Below are 26473 nucleotides of genomic sequence, written 5' to 3'. Positions count from 1 at the left end.
CCAGCTCAAGAACCCCACAGTCTTGGGGGAAAGCATTGCCTTGGCGATGCCTTGATTTGGACATTTCAAAACCATGAGCGAATAAACTCCTAATGTTTAAGCTGAACCATTTCATGGAATTTGCCTAAGCAGACTGGGAAACTAAAACGTCTTCTAAAAGTTTTATAGCTTTATTTTTAAAATGTGTCTTCAGGGAAGCGGACATGGCTCGCCTGATAGAGCATCCGCCTACCATATGGAGGGTCCAGGTTTTGATCCCCAGGGCCTCCTGACCCGTGTGGTAAGTTGGCCCATGCACACTGCTGCTGCGCACAAGGAGTGCCGTGCCACGCTGAAGGAGCATGCCCCGCAAGGAGAGCTGCCTAGCATGAAAAAAGCACAGCCAGCCCAGGAATGGCACTGCACACCCAGAGAGCTGACACAGCAAGACGATGCAACAAAAAAGAGATGCAGTTTCCCAGTGCCACTGGATAATGCAAATGGATGCAGAAGAACACACAGCAAATGGACACAGAGAGCAGACAATGGGGGAGAAGGGGAGAGAAATAAATAAAATAAATCTTAAAAAAAATTTTTTAATGTGTCTTCAATACACTTGGAATTTATTTGTATTATTTGAGACAGAGATATAATTTTCCATATATGTGGACATTTGTCCTAGCCAGATTTATTGACCAGCCCTTCCTTTTTCAATGTCACGTGTCACACTTCCTAGTCTCTGCATGAACTCTGTCTTCTGTTTTCTATCCTGCATATGCTTCACTGACCAGTTATTATAGCTCCAGCATAAGCCGTGATATTTGTAGGGCAAGTTCTTCCATATCTTCAAAATTTCCCTGGGTAGTCTTTGCCCATACATATTTTAAAAATCATCTTGCTCAATTCTGTGAAAATTCCTGTTAGTATGTTAATTCCAATTGCATTGAATTTTAGATCATTGTTGAGGGAACATTGTCATGCAACTGAATCTTCCCATCCACAAGCATGACACATCTCTCCATTTATTTAGGCTTTTTTCTGTGTAATTTTTGCACAATTTTTGATAGATTTATTCCAAATACATTATAATATTTATGGTTATGATTAATAGAATTTTTATTAAATTTTAAATCGCATGCTTAGAGATGGTTTATTTTAATTTTTTAACTTTTTATTTGGGAATATTTTCAAGTGTACAGAAAGGATAAAAGAACAAGATTAGTATAAAGAACTGATGTGGGGGCATTTTCAGGACTTGGAGTTGTCCTGGGTGGTGCTGTGGGGACAGATGCTGGATGTTGTGTGTCCTGCCATGGCCCCTGGGTGGACTGGGGGAAAGTGTAGACTACAATATAGACCACTGTCCATGTGGTGCAGCGGGGCTCCAAAATGTATTCACCAGGTGCAGTGAATGTGCCACTATGATGGGAAAGGTTGTTGACGTGGGAGGAGTGGGGTGAGGGGGTGGGGAGTATATAGAGACCTCATTTTTTTAAAATATAACATTTAAAAGAAAATAAAGGGGAAAAAAAAGAGAACACTCCTTTGCCCCCTCCACCAGATTTACCCATTGTCAACATTTTGCCCCACTTGCTTTATCACTTGCATTCTCTCTCTTTCTCTCTTTCTGTATGTGTACACACACACACAATACTTTTTTCTGAAACAATGGAGGATAGAGTGCATATATCATAGCCCTTCATTCTTCAATGTCTCAGTGATTATTTCCTAAGAGACTATTCTAACTACTGTACAGCCATCAAATTCCATAAATTTATTATTAGTATAATATTTTATCTGATATATCATCCATATTCTAATTTAGTCAATTGACCCCTAATGGTTTTTATATCGCCTTTTGCTAGGATCCAGTTTAGAGTCAGGTATTGCATTTAGTTGTAATATCTCTTTAGCTTGCTTTGACCTGGAATATTTTCACAACTTTTTTCCTTTTATCAACATTGATATTCTTAGGAATACGGTCCCTCCTCCCCTTCATCATTAGGGGTTTGTCTGATGTTGCCTGCTGATGAGATTTGGGTTATGTAAACTCAGAATCCCACATAAGTGATATTAGTTCCTTCTCAAGGTAACTCATCTGAGGTAAATGTTCATCTAGCCCCACTGATGTTCTTCTTGATTATATTGTTAAGGTGGTATCTAATTTCTGCACTTTTTATTTTGCAACCGATTGGCCGTCTATAAGCGGTACTTTAAGACTCTGCAAGGATCCTCTTCATTAAAATTCCTCCCTAGATGTAGCATACCTTGATGCTTTTTAACAGATCCAATCTTTACTATAATGTTTGAAAATAATTCAACTGTATACTGTTGATTTTTGTATACTGATATTGTATCTAGCAACGTTGCTCATTTTTTCAGTTCTAATCATGTAGAAAACTTTGTAGATTTTTTCCAACTAAATAGTCATACTGTGGAGTCTTTATCCATTCAAATATTACTCAGTCACCATGAGATAAACTCTTAAGCTTACAAGCTAAGCTTTGAGTTCCTAGTACCCAAGGATTTCCCCTTCTCTCTTTCAAGCCCAACTGCGTATTTTTCATTACATTTTGTCCAGAATGTCAAGATGTTTGTAGCAGGAAGGCAATCTGCAATATCACCGTAGTGTAGAAAACAAATGTCTAGAAGAGTGCTACTTAAAGCGCTGGTCCTAGACAAGACAAATCATTTGTACCAGAATCAGAATGTAAATTGCACGCTATTTCTTTATTGAGAAAGTCTTATTATGAAAAAAAAAAGTCAGCTTATCTAAAAAGTATAATGTGATTGACTTACTTCCTACATAAACTCCTTGACAGTTCTTATACCACACTTTCAGTAGCAGAAGTCTGAATGGTCTTATTTTACAGAAGAAGTAGTATTTCCATACTGAGCAATTTCATATGGTTCAAGTTGCCCTATGCACAATGAAGCAATTGACCAATATTTATTAATGATTTCATACCATGTGAAGTGTGATAGATGAACTTTTTCTGGGATGAGATAAATTCAGAATAAGTTATTATCAATGAAAAGCAAAATGCATTTTCTACATAACACTTCTATTTATCAGTATAAGCTTCAACCATTCTAAAACCTCCCCCTGTATGATATACATCCTCCTATCCTACCAGAGCTGACATTCCAACTATCAGAATTAGGGTGAGGTGATTTTTTAAAAATCATCAACAACAATTGAATCACTTGACAAAGAGGTTCAAATAATACATAAAGCAATTTATATTTAGTAGTTTAGATAAATAAATGAAAAAAGTTCTAGCCATCTCTTTTAAAATTAAGAAAAGGACACAATTTAACTCAATAAATACAACAAAGTTTTATATTTTTTCTGAATTTCCAACTAGCTACAATAAACATGAATTATTTTATGTTAGAAAATACAAATTTTACAAAAATTAAAATAAATAAGTAGCTGCCACAAACTTGCAACATAATATGTAGTTAACTTATCCTGTATTATGGTCAGTTAAGAGAAAGATGGTTGGTAGGAGGGGTGATAGGGAAAAAGTAAGCAGAGTAAAGAAGGGAAAAAAGATATAAGGCAAAGGAGAGTTAAAGGGAGTAAGAAGAGAAAAAGTGCTTTCTTGAATGAATTATAATCACACAAAGCCACCAAGGGAAATATATTCTCTGATAGAGGCACTGGGTGTTCTAGTTCCTTAGGTAAGGCACCATCAGCAAACTTTGTTCCCCAACACTGGACCAGAAGAAACACAGAGCTGTGGGTTTGAACTTTATTGGAGGAGTGCCAATTCCCCCTTATGTGCACTTGGATGAGTGCTATAGAGTATTGGCATCTGGCAGTCCTGCTTCCACCACTACCAAGAAGGCTCAAAGACAATGGTCAACTCCGGCTTTTCTTCTTTAAGTGTTTCTAATGCACATTTTGTCTCATGATTGAAATACATTTCATGCAACCTGTGAAAGCAAATAGAAAGTTTTGGGTTGCGTTCTTCAAAAGAACTCTCTGCAGGGATTTGGGGTTTAAGAATCTCATCTCTATCCCCTTAACCCCACATACCTGTTAGTTCTAAAATGCTTGCTTCATACTAAATCTGGTGTTTGTTATAGTTTTAACCTTCAATTTTCAAAAAGTTTACACATATATAATAGTAGAGAGACTAGTATAATAAATGTCCAGATGCTCATTATCCAGCTTCAACAATTAACAATTCATGGCCACTCATGTTTCATCTGTCCCCCACTCTTAACACCAATGCATTATTTTAAAAACATCGTTTCATGCATCTTTAAATATTTCACTGTGTAACGCTAAGTGAAGAGGGCTTTCAAAATATAAACTCATGCCACTATCACACTTGAAAAAGTTAAGAGTAATTCCTTAATATCATCATATGTCCATTCAGGATGAAAATTCCTCAATCTTCTTGTTAATCTTTTATGTTATATTCATTTAATCAGGATCAATTTTAAGTCCATACATTATAATTGGCTGCTATGCTTCTTAAGTCTTCTTTGGTATACATTCTTCCTTTTTCCCTTTTTAAAAAATTTTCCTTGCAAGTTCATTACTAAACATATCAGACAATTTGTCATGTATAGCTTCCAACAATTTTACGTTGACTGAGTGCATCACAGGACCCCCAGTTTATTGTGAATCTGTCTCCAAAGTCCAAAATATTCTTTAGGGCAGAGTCAGTGATCTCACCTAAAGCAACACCCCAGCTTCATCCTGGACAATTTTCCCCTTTGTCCCTTCATGTCATTTAGTTTGGGGAACATTGGTTTTTCCTGTGGCAAACATGCTGCACTGTAGCCACATAAGCATACAGGCTTATCTAAATTTCTGATTATTAAAATGTACATTCCAGTGGGTTCCCAGCTTTGAGGACATGGACATGAACAAACGTCCTGGGGCTAATGAAATCTGTATTTGCTTGTGGAAGAGAAAGATAATATATAATCAAGAAAATTATATAGCATCTGAGATGGTGATAAATGCTATCAAGAAAAATAAACAGAGAAGGAGAACATGCATGCTGGGCACTATTTTATGTAGGGTTGTCAGAAACAGCCTTACACAGAACAAGACTTTTAAGGAGAGATTTTAAGGTTGTGAGGGAATAAGACATAAGACATAAGGCATGCATATAGGAGGAGAGAGTATTCCAGGCAGAGAAAAGAGCAAGTGCAAAAGTCCAGAGAGAACAGTGTTTGGGTGGAATAGCAAGGAGACCAGTGTCAGTGGAGTAGAATGAGCAAGGGTTAAGAGAAGATGACACTATAGAGATAGCAGGGGCCAGATTATATGAGGTCTTATAAGTTACCATGGGTCTTTGGCTAATACTTTGAATGTGATAGGAAATAGTTGAAGGATATTGACTGGAGGGATAGGATCTGACTCATGGTTCAACTGCACTCTCTTCTAGTATGTTAAGAATAATAGATGCAGGAATTGCTAAAAAGTTGTTTGGAAATAATAGAAATGGTGAAAGCACAGCATAGGATTTGTAATTAGTAGTGCTATAATATGGGTATGAAAGTGATTTGGTTTTTGTTGTTCTTTTTTGCTTTTTTCGAAGTAATGAAAATGTTCTAATATCAATTGAAGTAAAGAGTGCATAAATCTATGATTATACCAAATACCTCTGATTATATGATACAGTTTATGAACAAAAAATTAATAGGGTGGATTGGGGGGAAATACACCAAATTTAAGATATAGACTCTAGCTAATAGTAGTACTTCAGTGATGCTCTTTCATAATTTGTTACAAATGTTTCACAACAATGCAAGGTATATATATGGGACCCCTGTATGATGTTATGCACATTTATTTTTTAAGTTCACAACTTCTACTATATACTTATTGTTTATGCATGTTCATGTATGAATGATTAACTTTGATAAATTTTTTAATGAAAAGAAAAAAAAATAATAGATGCAGGATGGTCTATCAGAATGCCATCATGACAATCCAGGCAAGAGGTCATTGTGGGTTGAACCAGGATTGTATCCCTGAATTTGGCAAAAGGTGTCAAGAGTGAACATGCTGTGAAAGTAGAGCCAAGAGGATATTCTGATGGACTGGATGTGGATAAGAAAAAAAGAGGTATCAATGGCACCAAGATTTTTTTCACCTAAACAATTCAAAAGAATGAGTTATTATTCATTGAGATGGGGACACAAAGGTTTTAGACAGGAGCACAGGTTTGGATTTGGACACATAAAGTCTGAGAGGCCTATTAGATATCCAAATGAAGAGGTGAGGTAGGCTTTTAGGCATAAAATTCATAGATATAATTTTAGGGGCATATCATCCATATACACATAAAGGCAGAAGACTAGATGGCATGAAGTGGGAAGAAAGTATAATGAAGAATTAGACTAGAACCAAGCCCTTGGGATTCAACATTTAAAGGTCAGAATGATGAGAAGATGCCAGAAGGCAGACATAGGAGGAGCAGACAATGAACTAGGAGAAAATCCAGATGAAAGCATGTTGACTACCAAAGTAAGGAAAATGTCTTGTGGAGAAAGTCATTGCTTGGATTGATAGATGCCATGAGACTAAGTAGCAGGCTCTTAATAAAGAAGTCATGGGTTCTTCACTGGTATCATGAATGACTGGACAGAACAAGTGGCCACCAAACACACTGCAGGTAGTCTGGATTTTATGGAATTCCTAGTTTTGATGTTTCTAGAGCACTTTTCTCATTTAGAAAATGCTCGAAACAATAACATTATGGTTTACATTTTGGATCATACACTTTTATTTGAACCTATAATTAGCACTATACTTGATAGATATATGTCCCAGAGACCTAAATCTTTGGTCCATCCATGTATCAGTTGAGCCCTGAATTTCAGTAGAGTTGCAGCCCCTACTCTCCAGTTCCTTGGACTTACCCAAGATAGCAAACAAGGAGATGATGATGGACAACGTCTATCCCAAGGAACAGCGGGTGTCTGCAACTGCAAGCAAGATAGCTCCATCCATCTGCCCCAGGGCATCTAAGCTCCCCCTCAATAACAAGTTGAGTGGGCATCACCATCCCCAAGTCCTCCGGAGTGGGGAATAACAGTGGACTAAAGTAGACTTACTATTATTCTACTATAGACTTACTATTATTCTAGAACTCTTATCATTGATGTAAAGGCAGTTGCCACCAGAGGTTCTACGAGATGGGAGAGGGAAGAATAGTTGTAATATGAGGGCACTTTTGGAACATTGGATTTGTCCTGCATGACATTGCAATGACAGATACAGGCCATTGTATATTTTGTCATAACTTGCAAAATTGTGCAGGACAGAGTGTAAACTATAAACTGAAGTATAAACTGAAGTTTATAGTTTACACTCTGTAGTTAGTAGCAATGCTTTGATACATGTTCATCAATTGTAACAAATGAACCACGCTAATGAAGGATATTGTTAATGTGGGAAAGAGGGGGGTGGAGAGGGATTGGGGCATACGGGAATCCCTTATATTTTTTGTGTAACATTTGTGAAATCTAAAGCTTCTTTAAAAATAAAAAATATTATTAAAAAACAATAACTAAATACTCTTTATACAGAGAACTTTATAATTGGAATGAAATGTAGATTGGTCAAGTTCTCCAAAGTATAATGTCTTATATATACAAATCCTATTTGTCCACTTTCTTTAAGACTAGTGATTCCTTAATGAATATAGTAGGAAAGTCTTTTCACATCCAACTGGACCTTGAATATTATAGATGTCTGAACGGAGTTGAATATGTAGTAAATGGCCTACATACTGTAGTTTTAAAAATCTGAACTAACTGGCCCAGAATCAACCTAACTCTGGCTGCGAACGAAGTTGCAGACATCCTGGTTTTGGGTAACTGGTCAATTTTTCCTTGGAACTCTGAACCCCACCGTGCAAATCTCTTTCCAGGCACACTTACTGCAGGCTTTCAAGGTGGCAGCTCTGCTGCTTTAGTACTTCACAGACCAGCATGACTCCCAAGTCTCCCAGGTCGTTGTTCCCCAGACTCAGTTCTCGCAGGCTCTGGTTGGAGGTCAGCAGTGTGGACAGATTCCAGCAGCAGTGAGAGGTGAGACTGCAGTTATCTAACCTGCAGGAAAGGGGGAGATTTGTAGAATGTATCCCTTTGCTCTCCCTCCAGGCCCCCAGATCTTATCTTGTAAAGTTTAGAGCAACACAAAAAGCACATGATTAACTATCTTGGAGCAACCTTATACATCAATGGTTGTTTCTCTCCTTTTTAGATAGGAGTAGTTTTTTCTAAGTCCATTGAGTTCTGTGAATCAAATTGGCGGCAGCAATTTGTGAATTGATTTTTCTCAAAATCTGAGTTCCCTTCCCCCCATTTCCCTAAAACACAAATACCACATAGCTCCCATTTTTTTGTGTAGGGAGGACTATGGCAAAAAGAACTCAAGTTTCTACCTTTACACCATCTAGAAGCAGAACTCCTCTCTATCCAATTATCCCTTAATAAACTAAACCCTTGAAAGATATCCTCCCTTCTCAGAAACAGACTATCTAACTGTCATCCTCCCAAACTTCTCTCCACCCTCAGCACCCACACGTTACCATACCAGAAGCCAAGGGACTTACTCCAGCATCTGAAGCTTGCAGCTGGGGTGCATGAGGCCCTCACAGAGCAGTTTGATACCCTTGTCTCCAAGTGCATTGTCCCTTAGGTAAAGGTGCGTGAGGTTCTGGTTTGTGCTGAGCACTGAAGCCAGTGCCGGACAAGAAGCTGATGTAAGGCCAGAGTTCACCAATCTGGAAGGGACAGAGAGAAGCGTTTTCAGCATCCAACCTGCCCTGCCAGCACAGCTGCTGTTGCCAGTTTTTTCTGTTCTATCTCAAAAGCTGCATTCTTCAACTTAAAATTCAGAAGCCAGGGTCTTATATATAACCTGAGGAGAACATGACCCCTGTCCTTTGCTCACATAGCAGAGACAAATGATGCTCTCAGCAGATATGTTGCTGTGATCGACAGAACAGACAGAGGAAAAGCAAATTGATCCAGATTCTCCCACATACTTCTCTTCCTTCCTGTACAGATTCCTCACCACCATTCCTTCCAGAAAGCCTCCCCAGTCTTTTCATGACTGATAATACTCCCTGGCATTGTAAAGACGTGTCTATTTGATTCTCACATCAACCTGGCAAAGTAGACCACAGAATGACAACTGTGATAAACCTTTTACAGATTAGAAGTCAGAGGCTTTTGAAATCATGCATTCCTCTCAAGGTTAAAGAGAAATGTGGTGGGAAGGGGATCTGTATTTAAGCCTCTCACCACCTAGCTTCACCTCCTTTCCACTACCCCTTCTGTCCATTTCATTCCCCCTTATGTACTGCAAAGAACAGCTCAGAGTGTAAAGTCCTCGTTTTGTATTACATCCAGTGGCAATTGGGATTTTTTAGATACTTTCTTGAGTCAAGTAGAGTCTATTCTATCGCCCGGCAAGAACAGAGGGCTCTGATATAAATGGCTGTGTCATTCCTACACAGAAGTCCATAGGCTGGTGTACCGCCACATATACTAGACATTTGAAAAAGCCCTGATGTAAAATCATCTCATGTGATCACATTCCTTCCTGCCAGAGTCCTAGACAATGATATGCTTTTAAATTCCAAGGTGTTTAAGAAGCAGGAAAAATAAAAATGTGGAAAGAAGTAGTTCAGACAGTGTAGCCTTAAAAGAAAAACAGAAATACTTAACAACTCCTTTGTCTCCATCTTCCCAGTCAAGGATGGATTCAAAATGGAAAGGATAGAGTAACATAACTAAGAGGGAAATAAAACATAAGAAGCATGAACTAAAACAAAGCAGGTTATGAGTAGCTTCTAGTAAGATTGAGTCTCCAGGTAAAGAAAAATTCTCTCAGAAGGTTCTTAATGAACATACAAAAGGCATCATACCATGAAGACTAGCAAAATGAGGAATCACAGAAGTTGAGTAACACTCTAGAAAACTGGGGGTGTTCGTCAAAGAGGAAAGGAAAAGATATTTTAAAAGGGAGCAGGTATGGTTCAAGCAATTGAGCGCCTGCCTCCTACATGGGAGGTCCCGGGTTTGATTCCAGTGCCTCCTAAAGAAGACAAACAAACAATGAGCAGACTATGAGCAGACATCAAGCAAAAGCAATGAGCAGACAATGAGCAAAAATGGCGAGCAGACAACAGGCAAAAACAATGAGGAAACAACAAGCAGATAAGCAAAAACAAACAAGCAGAGAGCAGGTGTGGCTCAAGCCATTGAGTGCCTGCCTCCCACATGGGAGGTCCAGGGTTCAGTTCCCGGTGCTTCCTAAAGAAAAAACAAGCAGAAAATAATAAGAAGAAAAAAAAAAACACAGGAGACAATGAGCAGACAACGGGCACAAACAATAAGCAGAAACAACAAACAAGAGATAACCCACAAAAAACAATGAGCAAACAGACAAGGGAGCCATCTCAGAGGGGCAAAAATCAATTTACCAAAAAATTAAATAAATTAAATTAAATTTAAGAAAAGTTTATGGAATGACAAACTTTACCACTATTTTTTAACAGAACCAGAATGAATTGTTGAATGTTAAATCCAATAACTGGACAGAGATTGCACACTGAAAAGGCAGCAGATACAAGCAAAAAGCATGTTTTTGTTAAATTATATCTGAACTGGAAAAATGTTGGTAATAATTGCAGCTGAGTGCTGGATATATATGGAGCACATAACAAAATGCTTAGAAAATAAAACAACCAAGTCTTACCAACCAATCCAGGTTAGAAGAACATGACTGACAAATAAATCTTGATTTCAAACAATCCATTCAACTCAGTTCTACGTTTACTGGCCTTGCCATGCAGAAAGTATTGGGTTAATTTGTTGGTTTATTTACTTATTAATAATCTTCCTGTTATTACCAAAAAAAAAGCCACAGATGCCCCTGTGCATTCTCTCTGTGTTGTTTGCTTCTTCATAGCAGCCTGGGACCATTAGCTCAAAAAAGCCCACTGGCACAAAAATCAAATTCTTGAGCACCCAATTGCTTTAAAAATAGCCCAAATAGGCAATTGTAGCCTTTTAAAGCTACTGTTTTACATATCCCCATAAAACTATACCCAACGTCTGCTAGCCACAGGTCAGAAAACTCCATAGTTCTAAGACCAGTCACTCCACCCCTTGGAGCTCTCTCCCTTAGACACTCCCTGCTGTACTGACTGCATCAGCACCCAAACTCATAAGCCCTGCCCCTCCCACTCTCCTCTTCCCTAGGAATTTTCCCTTGTTCTGCTTCTGGATCTGGTACCCACCCCCGCCCCACCTTACCGCATGCCATTGCATTTGGAAGGTCTCACGCTGTTAGAAGTTACCTGTGCAACCTGTCAAGGTGTCGCCCCAGTAACAGCTGTGCAATCTAACGTCATATCTGCTTCCCGTGCTGGGCTTCAGATCCCTCCAAACTCACTACCCTGCCTCATGTCGCAAAAACGTCTCATAATGAGAACTGAAGAAGAACTACCTTTGATGTAGTATTTGCTGTGTGCTTGGTTATGTGAGGTAGGGCTTTAAGTAGGATCATCTCATTTAGTTTCACAGCCCCATTATGCAGATGTTATTGTTAAACTCATTTTAAAATGATAAAACTAAGTACCACAGCAATCACTGGAAGAATAATTAGAAGCTTCCTAGGTAGACGGTGGACTTGGTAAACCTCAACACAAAAGGAAAAATGATATGCAAGGGTAAGGAAGGTTTTTGAGCAAAGGCACAATGTTATCAATATACATTTTTAAAAGATTCCTCTGATTCTATACAAAATAAATATGAGAGGCAGAGGGAACTGAAAGTAAAGAGAATAAGGAATTTCAGATTGCCCTCTGGTTGCCTCCTGGAAAGTCCCCACTATTCAACAAGGCAGAAATGAGAAGGCAGGAGCAGGTCAAAGTACGGCGGTCACGGAAGATGTTAATAGTTCAACCAATGCTGGAAATGTTCCGTGTGCCACACTTGTGTTATACTGGGGAGAGGGGGAAAAACAGTTTCAATATGTAGCCAAAGATAAGGACCTAAAATTCAAGAAAGGAAAATTTGTCTATATCTAACAAAATATAAAATGCCTACAGGGTTTCAATCATTAATTCCACTTAAGGTATCCATCCTACAAAAGTACTCATACATGCATAAAGTATATATAAGTAAGGTCATTCTAATACTGTTTGCAATAGTGCAAAAGTGGAAACCCATTCAAAAGTTCATATCTGATGAGTGCCTAAATAAAAACAGTACATATATACCATGGAATATCATGGTCTGATGAATAATATAAATCTATATATACCAGCATGGAAATTTATCCATGATAAATGCAAAAAACAAATTGTAAGATTTTATATTATTATTTCACTTCAGATAGATTGTATAAAGACAGGTGGGTAGATGAACAGACAAATAGATGGATATTTATGTATTAAAAAAGTCTGGAAACTTTTTATCAAACTGTTGAAAATGGTTATCTCAGAAGTGGAGTGAGAAGGAACTCTCACTTTTAACTTCATATATCTGCATTATTTGATATTTTCTATACTAAGTACATTTTTTTAAAGATTTATTTTTTTAATTTATTTTTCTCCCCTTCCTCCACCCCCCCCCCATTGTCTGCTCTCTGTGTCCATTCGTTGTGTGTTCTTCTGTGTCTGCTTGTATTCTTGTCAGCGGCACCTGAAATCTGTGTCTCTTTTTGCTGCATCATCTTGCTGCATCAGCTCTCTGTGTGTGCAGTGCCACTCCTGGGCAGGTTGGCCTTTCTTTCACTCTGGGTGGCTCTCCTTACAGGGTGCACTCCTTGCACATGGGCTCCCCTATGCAGGGGACACCCCTGCATGGCATGGCTGCTCATGGGCCAGCTCCACATGGGTCAAGGAGGTCCTGGGTTTGAACCATGGACCTCCCATATGGTAGGTGGACACTCTATCTGTTAAGCCAAGTCCACTGTGGAGGGATTGGTGGGGTGGGGGTGGTGAGGGTGAATGGGGACCTCATATTTTTTTAATGTAATTTTTTTTTAAATGAATAAATAAAATAAAATTTTTTTAAAAAGTAATATTTAGAGATAAATTTGACAAAAGATGTGAAGTCCCATACAATAAAAACTACAAATATAGCTGAGAGAAATTAAAGTAGACCAAAACAAATGTAAATAAATGTAAAGATATAACTTGTCTCTGGACTGGAAAACTCAATATTGTTAAAATGTCAAGCTTTCTTAACAAAATGATCTATAGATTCAAAGCAGCCCCAATCAAAATCCTAACAAGCATTTTTGTTGAAATTAGCAAGCTAATTTTAAAAATTCATACAGAAATACAAAGGTCCAAGAGTACACAAAAAATGGAGGACTAATACTACCTGATCTCAAGACTTATATAAAATCTGCAATAATCAAAACAATGTCATGATTGTTTTGAAGTCATGAAGTCAAATAAATAAATGGATTAAAACAGAGATCCCAGAAATAGACCCACACATATATGGAAAATTCATTTCAACAAAGATGCAATGGCAACTCAGTGAAGATTTTTAATAAATGGTGCTAGAATAATTGGATGTCCATATGCAAAAAACAAAACAAAACCCTGAATCTCAATACTTCAGCACCTCACAAAATACATAAAAATGAACTCAAATGGGACCTAAAACTAAGTGTAAAACCTAAAACTATAACACTTCTAGAAGAATATTCTTGAGACCTTGGTTTAAGCAAGGATTTCTTTCATGCAGCACAAAAAAGCAGATCCATAAAAGAACAAATTAATAAATTTGACATCTTTTCTTTGAAAGGCACTAAGAGAATGAAAAGACAAGGCACAGGCAGGGATAAAATATTCGCAAGGCATATATCTGATGAAGGACTTGCATTCAGAATATATAAAGACCACTCAAAGCTCAATAAGGAAATAAAAACAACAAAAAATAGGCAAAAGACAAAAGTACACTATGGACATGGTAACAATCAGATGATATTATGTTATCTGTAGCAAATGACACACCATAGTGTGGTGTTTTGATGGAGAGGTGTTGTTTGGGAATTCTGCACATGTGCATGACTGTTTTATAAGTTTACAACTTCTGTCATAAAAAAAATATATTTAAAGAATAATAATAGGGTGGGTTGGGGGGAAAACACACCAAATGTAAGGTAAGGACTATGATTAGTAGTAAGATTTTGACAGTGTTCTTTCATAATTTGTAACAAATGTCTCACGACAATGCAAGGTGTTGGTGGGGGGTTGATGTATGGGACCCCTGTATGATGTTATGCATGTTTGCTTTGTAAGTTCACAACTTTTACTATACACTTAATTGTTTATGTATGTTCACATATAAATGATATAAAGATAATAATAGGATTGGTTAGGGGAAAACACTTTGTTTAGTAGTAATATTTTTTTGACAGTGCTCTTTAATTATTAGTTAAAAAGCTTTCAAAACAATGCAAGTTATTAGTGGTAGGGTGAGATGTCATATGTTTCTTAGATGTTACATATGTTTGTTTTGTAAGTTCACAACTATTAGACAGTTATAGTTTATGTATGTTTATGTATGAGTGATATATTTCAATAAATTTTAAAAAAGAAAAAAAAAATCTCAAGACCTAAGTGTGAGGCCTTCTGGGGAACTATCTGTGTAGAGGTTGTTGTTGAAACTGAGGGTATATGAGAGAGCACACAGAGTGAAAATGTGTTCAGAGAGGAAAAAAAAGCCAGTAGTGAAGTCCTCAGTCACAGAAAGAGAAGCCAGCACAAGATCCAGAAAATAGGAAGCTATAAAATTAAAGGGGAAGGCTGAGTGGTATCCTAGAAACAAGAGAGCAAAAACTTTCAAGGTGGAGATGATAAACAGCATTAAAGGCAGCAAATGTCCACTAAGACAAGGACTGAGAAGGATCTACAAAAGCTGGAACTGGAACCCTGCAGAACCTGCAGAACAGGGTCGACTAGGAGCCTCTGCCCTTGACTTCTCCATGTCTGTTCCCTCTGACTGGAGGACTCTTTCCTCAGCTCCTTTGCAAAGCTCACGGCTCATTTCACTATTCAAATATCAGCTGCATGAGAGCCATTCTTTGACCACCTAGTTAACTGCCCTCACGGTCATGCTGGTTTTTAATCAAAACACTTATATATACATATATATATATGTATGTATGAATATGTATGTATATATGTCATATTTCTTTGCTTGTTTATTCTCTGTCACTCTTATAAGAATGTTCATAAAAACAGGGCCATTATCTCTTTACTCACTGCTCCCAACATCCCTCACAACAGAACCCTGATGGTGCCCAGAGAATAATAGTGCCAATTCATGACTGTCGAACAAACCAAGAGTAACAGAAGCCAAGTTTCAGGGGGAAAGTAATAGTAGAAGGTGAGGAAATGTAGACTTTAAACTTAAACTCTTTCTAGAAATTTAGTTATGGAAACAGATTATGGTGCTATCTGGTGTTGAATTATGTACCCCAGAAAAAAAATAACATGTTCTTAATTTCAATCCATTCCTGTCAGTGTGAACCCACCATAAATTTGACCTTCTGAAGATGTTATTTTTCATTAAGGTGGGCAACTGAATCAGGATGGGTCTTAATCCTATTACCAGAGGTCTTATGAAAAGAAAGCCATAGAGAGAGGCAGAAATTGGAAGAGAGGGAGAGGACATAGCTGTGATATGAGAAAACCAAGGAACCACCCAAGGATTGCCAACCAGCCAGAAAATACTGACCAGGGAGGAAACAAGCCATCTAGCCTCTGAAACCATGAGACAATAAATTCCTGTTGTTAATCTAATTCTTTGTGTGGTATTTGTCACAGCATCTGGGAACCTAAGCCATCTGGGGATGGACTGATGAGATAAGTCCAAGGAAGTATCAGAACTCCTTAAACATATAAAGGCTGTTCATTGTGGAGTAATCAATTATTCCTCAGGCAAAACCCTTTCTCTATATTTTGTCTTTAATTCTGATCTGGTTGGTATTTATATCAGTAACATAAATTAAGATATATGCAGTTTGCTTGTTATATTCACAGATAAAATTAACAGCCAAGATTCAAAAATGCTTAGATACTGGGTTAAAGGAAAGATAGGGTGAAATTTAACACAGCTAAATGTAAGGTCCCACACTTAGATTTAAGACAGTCAGATACAGAATTCCTAGATAGAACCCACTAGCAGCAAGCCATAAGGCAGTGCACTGGAGCTAAGGGAGTGGCCAGTGTTGCCATACATAGCTGCATTTGCACTGGGTTCCACTACCTTCTAGTTCAGTGTCCTTGGGCAAACGTCTCTGAGACTTATTTTCCTCTCTGTAAGCTGGGGACACTGATGCCTTTTTTGCAGAGTTTTTATGAGGCCAACGAAATAAACCATGTAAAGAACATGAAGCAGCAGGATATAAAGTAAGTATATGATCATTGCTGTATATTTATTATTATTTACTAAAGAAGTCCCACATGAACTGATAATCTGAAGTGATTGCTAAAACAAAAATCATAGGCTCCACCAGAATAAATATAGTGTCCTGCTGTAGTAAAAGTTTCCCCATACATCTTCTGAAGTAAAGGTTCATGCCTGGGCAATGCATTTTATTTATTTTTTTAATTTTTATTCTTTTAGGAGGTACTGGGGATTGAACCTGGGACCTCGTATATGTGAACCAGATTCTCGACTGCTGAGCTACACCCACTCCACAGAGCAATGCATTTTAAAGAGAAGTATTCACAAACAAGTTCTTACCTAGTAGAGCATAACTAGATTGGTAAAGATGCCAAGCCACAACATAGTTGAGAATTTAAAGATGTTTAAGCAAAAGATAAGAAGGCCTGGAGTGTAAGTGTTATCTCTGAGGAATTAAGATTTAAATTGCTCAATGGAGGGCAGAACAGGCACCATGCACATAAATCAGAAAAGAGTGCTGTCTCAGAATAATAACTCTCTTCTCCTCATGCAGAGGCCATGTGGTATAGCAAGGACATGTGTGCTTGGAAGCATTCACACATAAAATGAGTTACCATACTTATGAATGTCTTAGAAACAAGTGGTTCATTCAGTGGGAAATTAGGCAGCACAACCTCTAAGGTTTCTTTCAACTATAAGAATCTCTAATTCTATAAGTCTAAATATTTTATTTACAAGGGTAACCATTACATGTAAATAATGCTTCAAGCCATTTTGGATATATACTTTCCTCTACTCTCCAATCTTTACCCCATTTGATCAACATTTTTCAGAATAACGTCCACCCATATTTTCCAAATAATTCATCTCTGAAGAGAAGTCACCCTTCTGCTAAGATGCCCCAAAATACTTACCCCAGTTTCTTCAGTTTACATTGTGACTGCTTCATTTTTTCACATAAAATTCCAACTCCTGAGTCTCCCAGTGGATTTTCCCCCATGTAGAGTCTGCTCAGGGTTTGATTGGTGCTCAGAACTGATGCAAGATCCTGACAACAAGCTGATGTGAGAGAGCAGCTGACCAACCTTCCATAAAGATGACAGAATGTCATGATCACAACTCTCATCTCTTTCTCTTTAACTGAACAGGCACTTATGCCTGTCACTGCCTCTAGTCCAGTTCGTACATGGGAAGGGGGTGGATCCAAGCTCCATATTGACTTTTGACGTTTTTAGTATAATAGCAGGTAAGCTGCTTCCAGCCCAGTTTCACATTGCTTCTCCCAGCTCCCTATCAATTTTAAGTGTCCTCTCCTCTTCTTCAAACTTCAGGTCTGAAGTGGATACTGAGACCTGAGTCTCAGTGGATACTGAGGCTGCATGTGTCATGAAGTTCTGAAACTCTTCCTGTGCAGTGCATTATACTGATTTTATTTTCTCCACTAGGCTCTAAGTACCTTCAAGGCAGGCATTATTTATTTTACTGTTTATGTATCCCTCCAGGACCCAGCACGAGGCTTTGCTCACAATACACACTAGCCAAATTACTGATAAACACCTGGAGAGTAACACAAGAAATCCTGTGATCTGCCAAAGCCATCATCACACTAAACTCCAGACCATCATGCTTTGTTGGAGGCACAGGCTCACTTTTCCCAAAGGAAATTAGTTCAGACTCACCAGAGCTTCTGCAGGTTGCAGAATAAATGCCTCAGCCCCACACACAAAAAATTGACACCAGTATCTCCCAGGACATTGTTGCTTAGGTCCAGTTCCACCAGATTCTGATTGCTGCTCAGGACAGAAGAGATGTGGAAGCAACAGTGGTGGGTAAGGCCACACCGCCCCAACCTGCATACAAAGGACAGAAATTGAAAGACTCAGAGCATGGTCTTCTCGACAACGGCTGTATAATTTATGCAACACCAGGCAGGGGCGCTTATCATTTGCAAAGAAAAGATTACCATGAGCTTTTCACTGAAGAATAATCTTATTAGGAACTCCTTGAATACAGCCCAAGGCATATTATACCTGGAATTTAAGGGTGTTAACTCTCAGGCTCATTAACTCAAAGCCTTAGACCACAATTGTTGGATGACAGTAAATGTAGGGCTGTTTGATATCAGCCCTTGAATGTATAAATGTCACGTTTCGTTCATGTGTGTGTAAATGAAAAGAATGGTTTTGGTTCCACTCTCAATAATAGCTGAAAATCTCTCAGCTAGATGCTGTTCTCTCTAAGGCTATACCATCCATGCCTCCACCAACCTGGAGCCCCTGGTTTGCTTGATAATTTATTCCCAGCCCTTCATCTACAATAATGAGTAAGCAGTTTTGATTCCTGGTTTGTTTTACACACACTGTCACTACCACCATCACCACTAAGGTGATGTCCCTGCCTAAGGTCAAAAACAATATTCCAGCTCCTTTCCAGGCCAACAGTTCATGTCCCAGAGCCTGTTGCACACTCCCTCTCTGCCCCCAAAGTGATGCCAATTGCATGCCAATGGACAATCAGATCTGTAGTTATCCACAAAAATATTTCATTATCACACATATTTTCCTGTTTGCATCTCTCAAGACCAGAGCTTACTCTTACTCTCTGAAATCACATGGTGGTATCTACAGAGAGCAATAGCAAAAGGCAGCAGAGGATTAAGCTGGAGAGGCAAGTTAAGTGACAAAACAGGCAAAGCCTTGGCGGGGAGAGGATTTTTAACTTATCAAAAGAGCAAAAAGAAGGCACTTAAACAAGAAAATGGCATAAACATCCTGACTTATGTGTAGAGAATGGATTGGAGAGGAGAAAAAGTAAATGTAGGGAGACCAATATTAATTCAATACATATTTTTTTAATTACTAATATGTGCTGAGATGAATTACTAATGTGGGTGGAGATGCTTTTCCAGACATTGAAGAAACAGTGACAAACCAAATAAGTGAAAACCCTGCTTTCTGGGATTTGATGATATGGAAAACCATTGCAATAGTCCAGGCAAGTGATGGTGGTAGCTTGGCCAGAGTTGGGGAAGTGAAGATGAAGTAAAGTGGGCAATTATTTAGTAGGTAAAATTGATAACACTTGGTGATGGAGTGGGTACGACAAACAAGACGGGGAGGTATGAAAACCCCCTGGTGTGATGAGCTTTTCTATCAGCTGCAGAGCTCATCCTGATTTCTTCATGTATGCAGAGTGTGATTGAGGAGGACTGGAGAAGTGCATATAAAACAAGTCCTTGGTGTCTGATTCCCAGTCTGAGATGAGACTGAGCATTTTATTTATAAAAATACAGGAAATTCCCTATGACATTTAAACCCATATGAACTCTTTTGATGGATTCTAGCACAGGTAACTTTTGCTCTACAGCATGAAATGTTTCTGATTCTCATTGGTGAGCATGACTGACAAGGAAATGGAAGATATTGAAGGTCATGGCCCTTCTGTTGTACCACCAGCACGCACTGTCTTCTCAGTTCTCCATCCTTCTTCTCCATCTAAAACTTCCAAACAATTGGTCTTCAAATCATTCTGCCTTTCCACTTATTCTTTCCCTTAAGCTCTTTCTTCCCTCTCCCTCTCCCTCTCCCTCTCCTTCTCCCTCTTCCTTTCCCTCTCTCTCTTTCACGTACACACACCCAAAACACACAATTGGGTATACATGGGGATTTACCACAGTTTCTGAATGTTACAGCTGGGATGCTGAAGCGTTTCACACAACACCCTCACTCCTGAGTCCCCCAGAATATTATCACTGAGATCCAGTTCGGTTAGACTCTGGTTCATGCTCAGAACTGAGAAGAGGCTCCGGCAATATTGGGAAGTGAGATGGCATTTCACCAACCTAGAAAATGGGAAGGAAAAGAGGAAGAAATTCAGTCACTCAGAGCATCAAACTGAAGCTACTGGCACCAATTCAGAGAAAGGCCTACGAGGGATCAAGAAATGGGTCACAGAACTAAAGGTCATTCACCCAGGAATGAAGATGATGAAAGACAGCAAGCTTGTGACACTGGCATGATGAAGCATGCTCTCTGGTCCCTTAGATTTTCTTCTTCTCCATCCCCCATTGGTCAGAAGTCCAGTCCACTGGAGACACCATGCTAGGTGTTCCAGAGAGTGGCTCTCACCACTTGGCTACACAGCATCAAAGGACGCTTTCAAAATCCCAGAGACCTGGGCCATAACCACACGAATAAAATCAGAATCTCTACAGGTGGGACCAGGCATATCAATATTTTCAAATCCCATGTGTTGTCATTGGAAATATAGCTCTGGTTAAAATGCAGCTTCTGACTCAGTGGATGTAGGATTGCCCTTTGATTCTTCATTTCTAACAAGCACCCTGCTGATGTTGTTCCCTGCAAGTTTCCAGAACACACAAAGGCAAGTCCCTGGCCTCTCAAAAAGGTACCCGTCATCTAGTAAAAGGAGCATTGGACCTGTGAGACTGAATCACTGCGAGTCTTCTTTACAGGGAGTGGCCTTGTTCAGGTTTCTTGTCTCTGCCTCTTTTATGGAACTTCATGAGCAGGTCAGCTTCCTTCTCTCTCCCTTGCTCTCTCTATCTCCCATTCCTGACTTCCACCTAGCCATTCTGAACTATTTGCCATTTTAAAACACTGCTTTCTCATCGCCTGCCCTGTGAAACCACTGTTCCTTCTACCTGGTTCGCCCCTTCCCACACTTGACTCTCACCCCACCTGATTCAGGATCCAGCTGAAGTGTGTGACCTCTTGAAATGGCTTCATTCATTGCCCGGGCTGGTCAAGGGCACCTTCTCTATGCTTCCTTATCATAGATGCATGATCCCTCTACCATCTTCACTTATTTCCCCAACGGACCCCACAACAAAACCTTAAGCTCCCCACAAGCAGGACCTGGGTCCCAGTCGTCGTGGCAGCTCCAGGGGTGGTTCTTGCTGACTGAATATGAACAAAAGCTCGTCCTCTTAGCAGTTCCAAGGCAGAGAAAGAACTCATCACCCCAAGTTGAAGGGGATAGCCCCTTTTTTTCCCCCTTAAAATTGTTGACCATGTCAAATATCTTACATAAAGGTCAAGCCCGTACATTCACAGAAAGGCCTGCTGTGGGCAGTCCCTATTACTAACGCAGGAGTTGCTGACTGTTAAACCTAGAAGTGACTTCAGAAATCAGGTTAACTCCCTCTCATTTGGAAGCAGAGTGGGTATCAACATCCCAAAATCCTCAAGATTGAGGAATGAATAAACATAAGGGGGGAATGCAATCATGGACTAAATAGTGTTCTAGTAATGGAAGAGCTTGCAACATTGATATAAAGGCAGTGGGCTCCAGAGGTTCTGAGGGGAGGGAGAGGGAAAAATCGGTGTAACAAGGGGCATCTTTGGAACTTTGGAATTGTTCTGCATGACATTGCAATGACAGATACAGGCCATTACACATTCTGTCAAAACCTATAAAATTGTATGGTGCAAAATGTAAACCATAATGTAAACTATAGATCATGGTTAGTAGCAGTGCTTCAATATGTGTTCATCAATTGTGACAAATACCCACATTAATGAAAATACTTCTTTAAAAGTAATAAGAAAAAAAGAAGAAAAAGAAATCAGGTAACTCAACCACTTCATTCTACAGACACAACAACCAGCTTCCAACCTCCTAATAAATCCATATACAACAGACCTTTAAAGGGGTATATTTCACAGTTGCTTGGTGCAACAAAAAAAAAATTAGAAACCTTTGTTCTCACCTTTCCACTCCTATTTCCCTCCATTTCTCTTTATCTGGTTTGTTCCAACAAAGCCACTCCCACCATCCCACTATTACTGGCATACATCCTTCCATTCTTGCTTTTGTTCATGCTAGTTCCTACTCTGAGAATCCCCTTTATGTTCTTCTCTACTTACCCACATCCTCAAGGCTGGCTTACACTGAAGGGCTCTGAGAAAGCTAGCCTCAGCCTCTAGCTCAAAGGTTCCTCTGTCGTCTGTGTTCCCGAAACAAATAATATTTGGTGTTGCTTTGCTTAGACATTAGAACCCTAATTAGATTACAAGCAACTTGAGCTTGGAAATATTTTTATAAAATTATTTACTTCACATAATACCTAGAATAATTTCTTGTATTGAATTGGCATTCACCAAACCTTTGTTTATTGTTTCATTGATGTTTTTCCTCATCCCATTTATCCACCTACCCTAATGCCACTAGTTGATCTCTGTCAATAAAGGGGTATTATAGAAATAGGTATGCACTGGCTGCAATATTACGTAGTAGTGACAACAGCATTTGAAAAACAGTTGAGAAGAAGGGAACATGTGCAACTGCCAAGACAAAGGTGGCTAGAAAAAGGAAGGCACACTTGCATTGCCTCCCTGAATCTCAGTTTCCTTACCAATTAGAACAGGCAGCATGTGGACATGGTGAAAAACAGTCAACCACCTCCAGGCATTGACCTTCCTCCTCCTCCTCTTCTTCAACCTTCAAATTATAGAGAAATCCCAGGGAAAGTGATTCCACATGCCGAGAGTTCTTAATACAAAAAGAAGAAACCACGTGGTCCATTCTGGTGGAAAGATTGGTCTCAATTTTGGGGAAATGGTCCATGGCCTGCTGCACAAAGTCTTCCTCCTGCATCTCATACAAACAGTAGAACAATTCCAGCTGGCTGGGCTGGATCTGCAGCTTCTTGGCCTTGGCTTTCACTTCTATCCATTTCAGCAGCTCCAGCCTAATTTGCTGTGAGATTTTGCAACTTAATTTTTTTTCCAAATAAGAAGTTCTCTCCTGGTTTATGAGACCAAAAAGGAAACGGACAACAAAAATCAGATAACCTTTTTCAAATTTGCCATAATTTTCAAGAAGGACAGTCACATCTCTGCTGGGAAGTTTTGAACATCTCCGTGGCATGTTCTTCTTTCCCCCTTCTTCTTTCTCTTCCAACAGGTAGTACATGGCAGCAAAGAACTCCTGGAAAGTCATGTGGATGAAGCTGTAGAATTTCTCACATTCCACTTCCTTTTGAAATAGGTTCATCCTGAGGAAAGCTGACACATCAGCCTTTTGCAGGCCATGGTTCCTGAGATCACACTCTTCAAATAGTATTTTCTGATTCCAGATTCCATCTGCAGCCAAAGAGCAGAGTCCCCTGAGGTTGGCAGAGAGGTGGTACCCCTGGCTTCCTCCTCTTGGCTGTAACAAACTTGAGAGAAAAAAGATGTACACTGCCGTAGTGGTCTTGGATGTCTGAGCAAGGGACTTGCCACTCTCCATCTGCTGCTTCAGCCCAGTGCACACAATCCAGCAAACCAGAGGAATAAAACACATGGTGAAAAGGATTTCATTCTCCTGAATTAACCTGAAGGCTTCCCTGGCTTGGTCCTCATCTGAGAAATACTTAAAGAAATATTCCTTTCTCTTCATCTCTGAGAAACCCAGGATCTCCACATGACGGGGATGGTCCAATAAGTGTTGGAGTTTCTCCAGAGCCACAGGTCTTGTGGTGATGAGCAGGGAGGCTTCAGGAAGCAGCTTCTTTCTGATGAGGCTGCTCAGGAGAATGTCTACTCTCTCTTCCTTCTGCCAGTCTGTACAGAGCTCCCCTGTGTGCTCATCAAAGGCACCTTGCAGCTCATCAAAGCCATCCATGAGGAACAAGATCTTCGATGGCTTTCTCAAAATCTTGCTTATGGGTGGGTTTGGGTCTGGACAGCAGCTAACAATAAGGTCCCCCAGACTTCTCCGTGTCACAAGGCTCACCTCTCGACAGTGGATGTAGAATAAATAGTCAAACCTATCTTTGAAAACTTTCCCCGATGCCCAGTCCAACATAATCTTTCGGGTCAGTATTGTTTTCCCAATACCTGCCGCTCCCTGGAACACTACTGTGTGTACAGGCTCAGATTTTTCATCATCAGGATCAAAAAGGAATTCCACCTTAATGGAACTCACAGGGCTTTCCCTTGTCTTAGCCGAGGTTTTAGCGATGGCCAGGAGCTCATGTTCCCTCTCTTTCTGGCTTTGGTGCTCCTTGACAAGAAGCAGCCGGGTGAAACGTTTGTTGAGGTTCACACTCTCACCCAGACGGGCATTTCTGTCTTCAATACACTGGAATCTACTTCGTATGTATTTTGTGTATTTCCTGTAATAATCTAAGCAAACATAGAAAGTTAGACATTGGTGAAAGTCCCTCATGCACCCACCTGAGATGAGCTATAAACAGGGAACTGTTTGAAATTGAGAAAATTCCAGTTCTTCAGACTCTCCCAGGACAACTAACAAAAGAATGATGATGGACAACACCCATCCAAAAAAACAGAGAGGATCTATAACTGCAAGCAAGACAGTTCCATCAATCTTCCCCATGGGAGCTAAGCCCCCTCTCAATTGGAAGCAGAGTGGGCATCACCATTCCAAAATCCTCAAGATTGAGGAATTAACAAACATAAGAGGGGAATGCAACCATGGACCAAAGTAGACTTATTACTATTCTAGTATTAGAAGAACTTGTAAGATTGATATAAAGGAAGTAGTCACCAGAGGTTCTAAGGGGAAAAGGGAAGAATAGGCATAACATGGGGTATTTGTGAGTTGTCCTCCATGGCATTACAACGACAGATACAGGCCACTATACATTTTGTCAAAACCTATAAAATGGTGTGGTGCAAAATGTGAACCATAATGTAAACTATAGACCCTGGTTAGTAGCAGTGTGTTCAACAATTGTAACAAATGTACTAATAAAAGATGTATTACTAGGAGAAAATGGGAGATGGGGAAGGGGAGTGGTATATGGGAATTCCTTACATTTGTAATGTAACTTTTCTGTAGTCTAGAACTTCCTTAGGAATGAAGAAAAATAAATAAATTGAGAAAGGAAATGAAGTCATCTTTCCACTGGGTGCATATGGAATGTCCCGAAAATCTCTTATCAAATTCTTCATGAACACAATTGAGCAGAGGAGCAAAAAGTTACAATATGTGGTGCTGCCAGCCAGGAAATCATTTATTCAATCATACTTCCTTGAGTAATTTATAGTCCATGCCTTTTGAAAACAGAAACACTTAATCACTTCTCCCTGGTTCTAGAACTGCAAGTAGCCAAGGAGACCTGAATTCGGTTTCTTCAGATGATATTGAATTTCCCAAAATAAATGTTTTCAACCCAATGAAGAAGAGGTATTACAATTAAGTGCATGTAGGATGGTCAAACAACCCAGCTTCCCAGTGTCTTCTGAGCAGGGTCTCAAAACCCAATTGGGGGAAGCTGACTTGGCCCAGTGGTTAGGGCGTCTGTCTACCACATGGGAGGTCCACGGTTCAAACCCTGGGCCTCCTTGACCTGTGTGGAGCTGGCCTATGCACAGTGCTGATGTGCGCAAGGAGTGCGGTGCCACGCAGGAGTGTTCCCCGCGTAGGGAAGCCCCACGTGCAAGGAGTGCACCCCGTAAGGAGAGCCGCCCAGTGCGAAAGAAAGTGCAGCCTGCCCAAGAATGGCGCTGCCCACACCGAGAGCTGACACAACAAGATGATTCAACAAAAAGAGAAACAGATTCCCGTGCCGCTGACAACAACAGAAGTGGATGAAGAAGACCAGCAAACAGACACAGAGAACAGATGACTGGGGCAGGGGAAGAGGAGAGAAATAAAATAAATAAAAATAAATAAATAAATAAATAAACCCAATTGGCCAGTCCAGAGATTCAAGTCTCCTGGGCCCTGAGCATCAGCAGCGTTGCAACTCCCACTCTCCAGTTTGCTGGACTTACTCGGGTCAGCTAACAGGGAGGTGAAGATGGTCAACACCACACCAGGGAACCAAGAGTGCCTACAACTGCAAGCAGGAGAATCACATCCATCAGCTACGTGGGAGCTAAGCCCCCTCTTGATTTAGAGGTGGAGTGGACATCACCATCCCAGGGTCCACAGGATGGAGGAATAAAATATGGGTTAGAATGGACTTACTGGTATTCTACTATAGAACTATTGTGACTAGCACTGGAAGAAATTGTAGCATTGATGTGGAGAAAGTGGCCACAGTAGTTGCTGAGGGCAGGGAGAGGGAAGAAGAGATGTGATGTGGGGG

General features: G+C 39.8%; 1 protein-coding gene across 6 annotated transcripts in view; it reads right to left on the bottom strand.

Moving 5' to 3' along the window:
- Positions 1–2690: 2690 nt before the first annotated feature.
- Positions 2691–26473, bottom strand: part of NLRP3 (NLR family pyrin domain containing 3) — a 33444-nt gene continuing 9661 nt past the window's right edge. For all 6 annotated transcript variants that reach the window (XM_058286518.1, XM_058286522.1, XM_004481057.4 and 3 more), the window contains 7 exons: positions 22784–24539; positions 20078–20248; positions 18087–18257; positions 17322–17492; positions 8574–8744; positions 7897–8067; positions 2691–3921 (listed from right to left, as the gene is read on the bottom strand). In XM_058286518.1, coding sequence (XP_058142501.1) covers positions 3822–3921; positions 7897–8067; positions 8574–8744; positions 17322–17492; positions 18087–18257; positions 20078–20248; positions 22784–24539 — 2711 coding nt within the window. In that variant the 3' untranslated portion in view covers positions 2691–3821. The remainder of the gene's footprint in view (positions 3922–7896; positions 8068–8573; positions 8745–17321; positions 17493–18086; positions 18258–20077; positions 20249–22783; positions 24540–26473) is intronic.

The sequence above is a fragment of the Dasypus novemcinctus genome, chromosome 2 (assembly GCF_030445035.2).
Source record: "Dasypus novemcinctus isolate mDasNov1 chromosome 2, mDasNov1.1.hap2, whole genome shotgun sequence".
Taxonomy (NCBI): Eukaryota; Metazoa; Chordata; class Mammalia; order Cingulata; family Dasypodidae; genus Dasypus; species Dasypus novemcinctus.
This window is presented reverse-complemented; position numbering and strand designations above follow the sequence as displayed.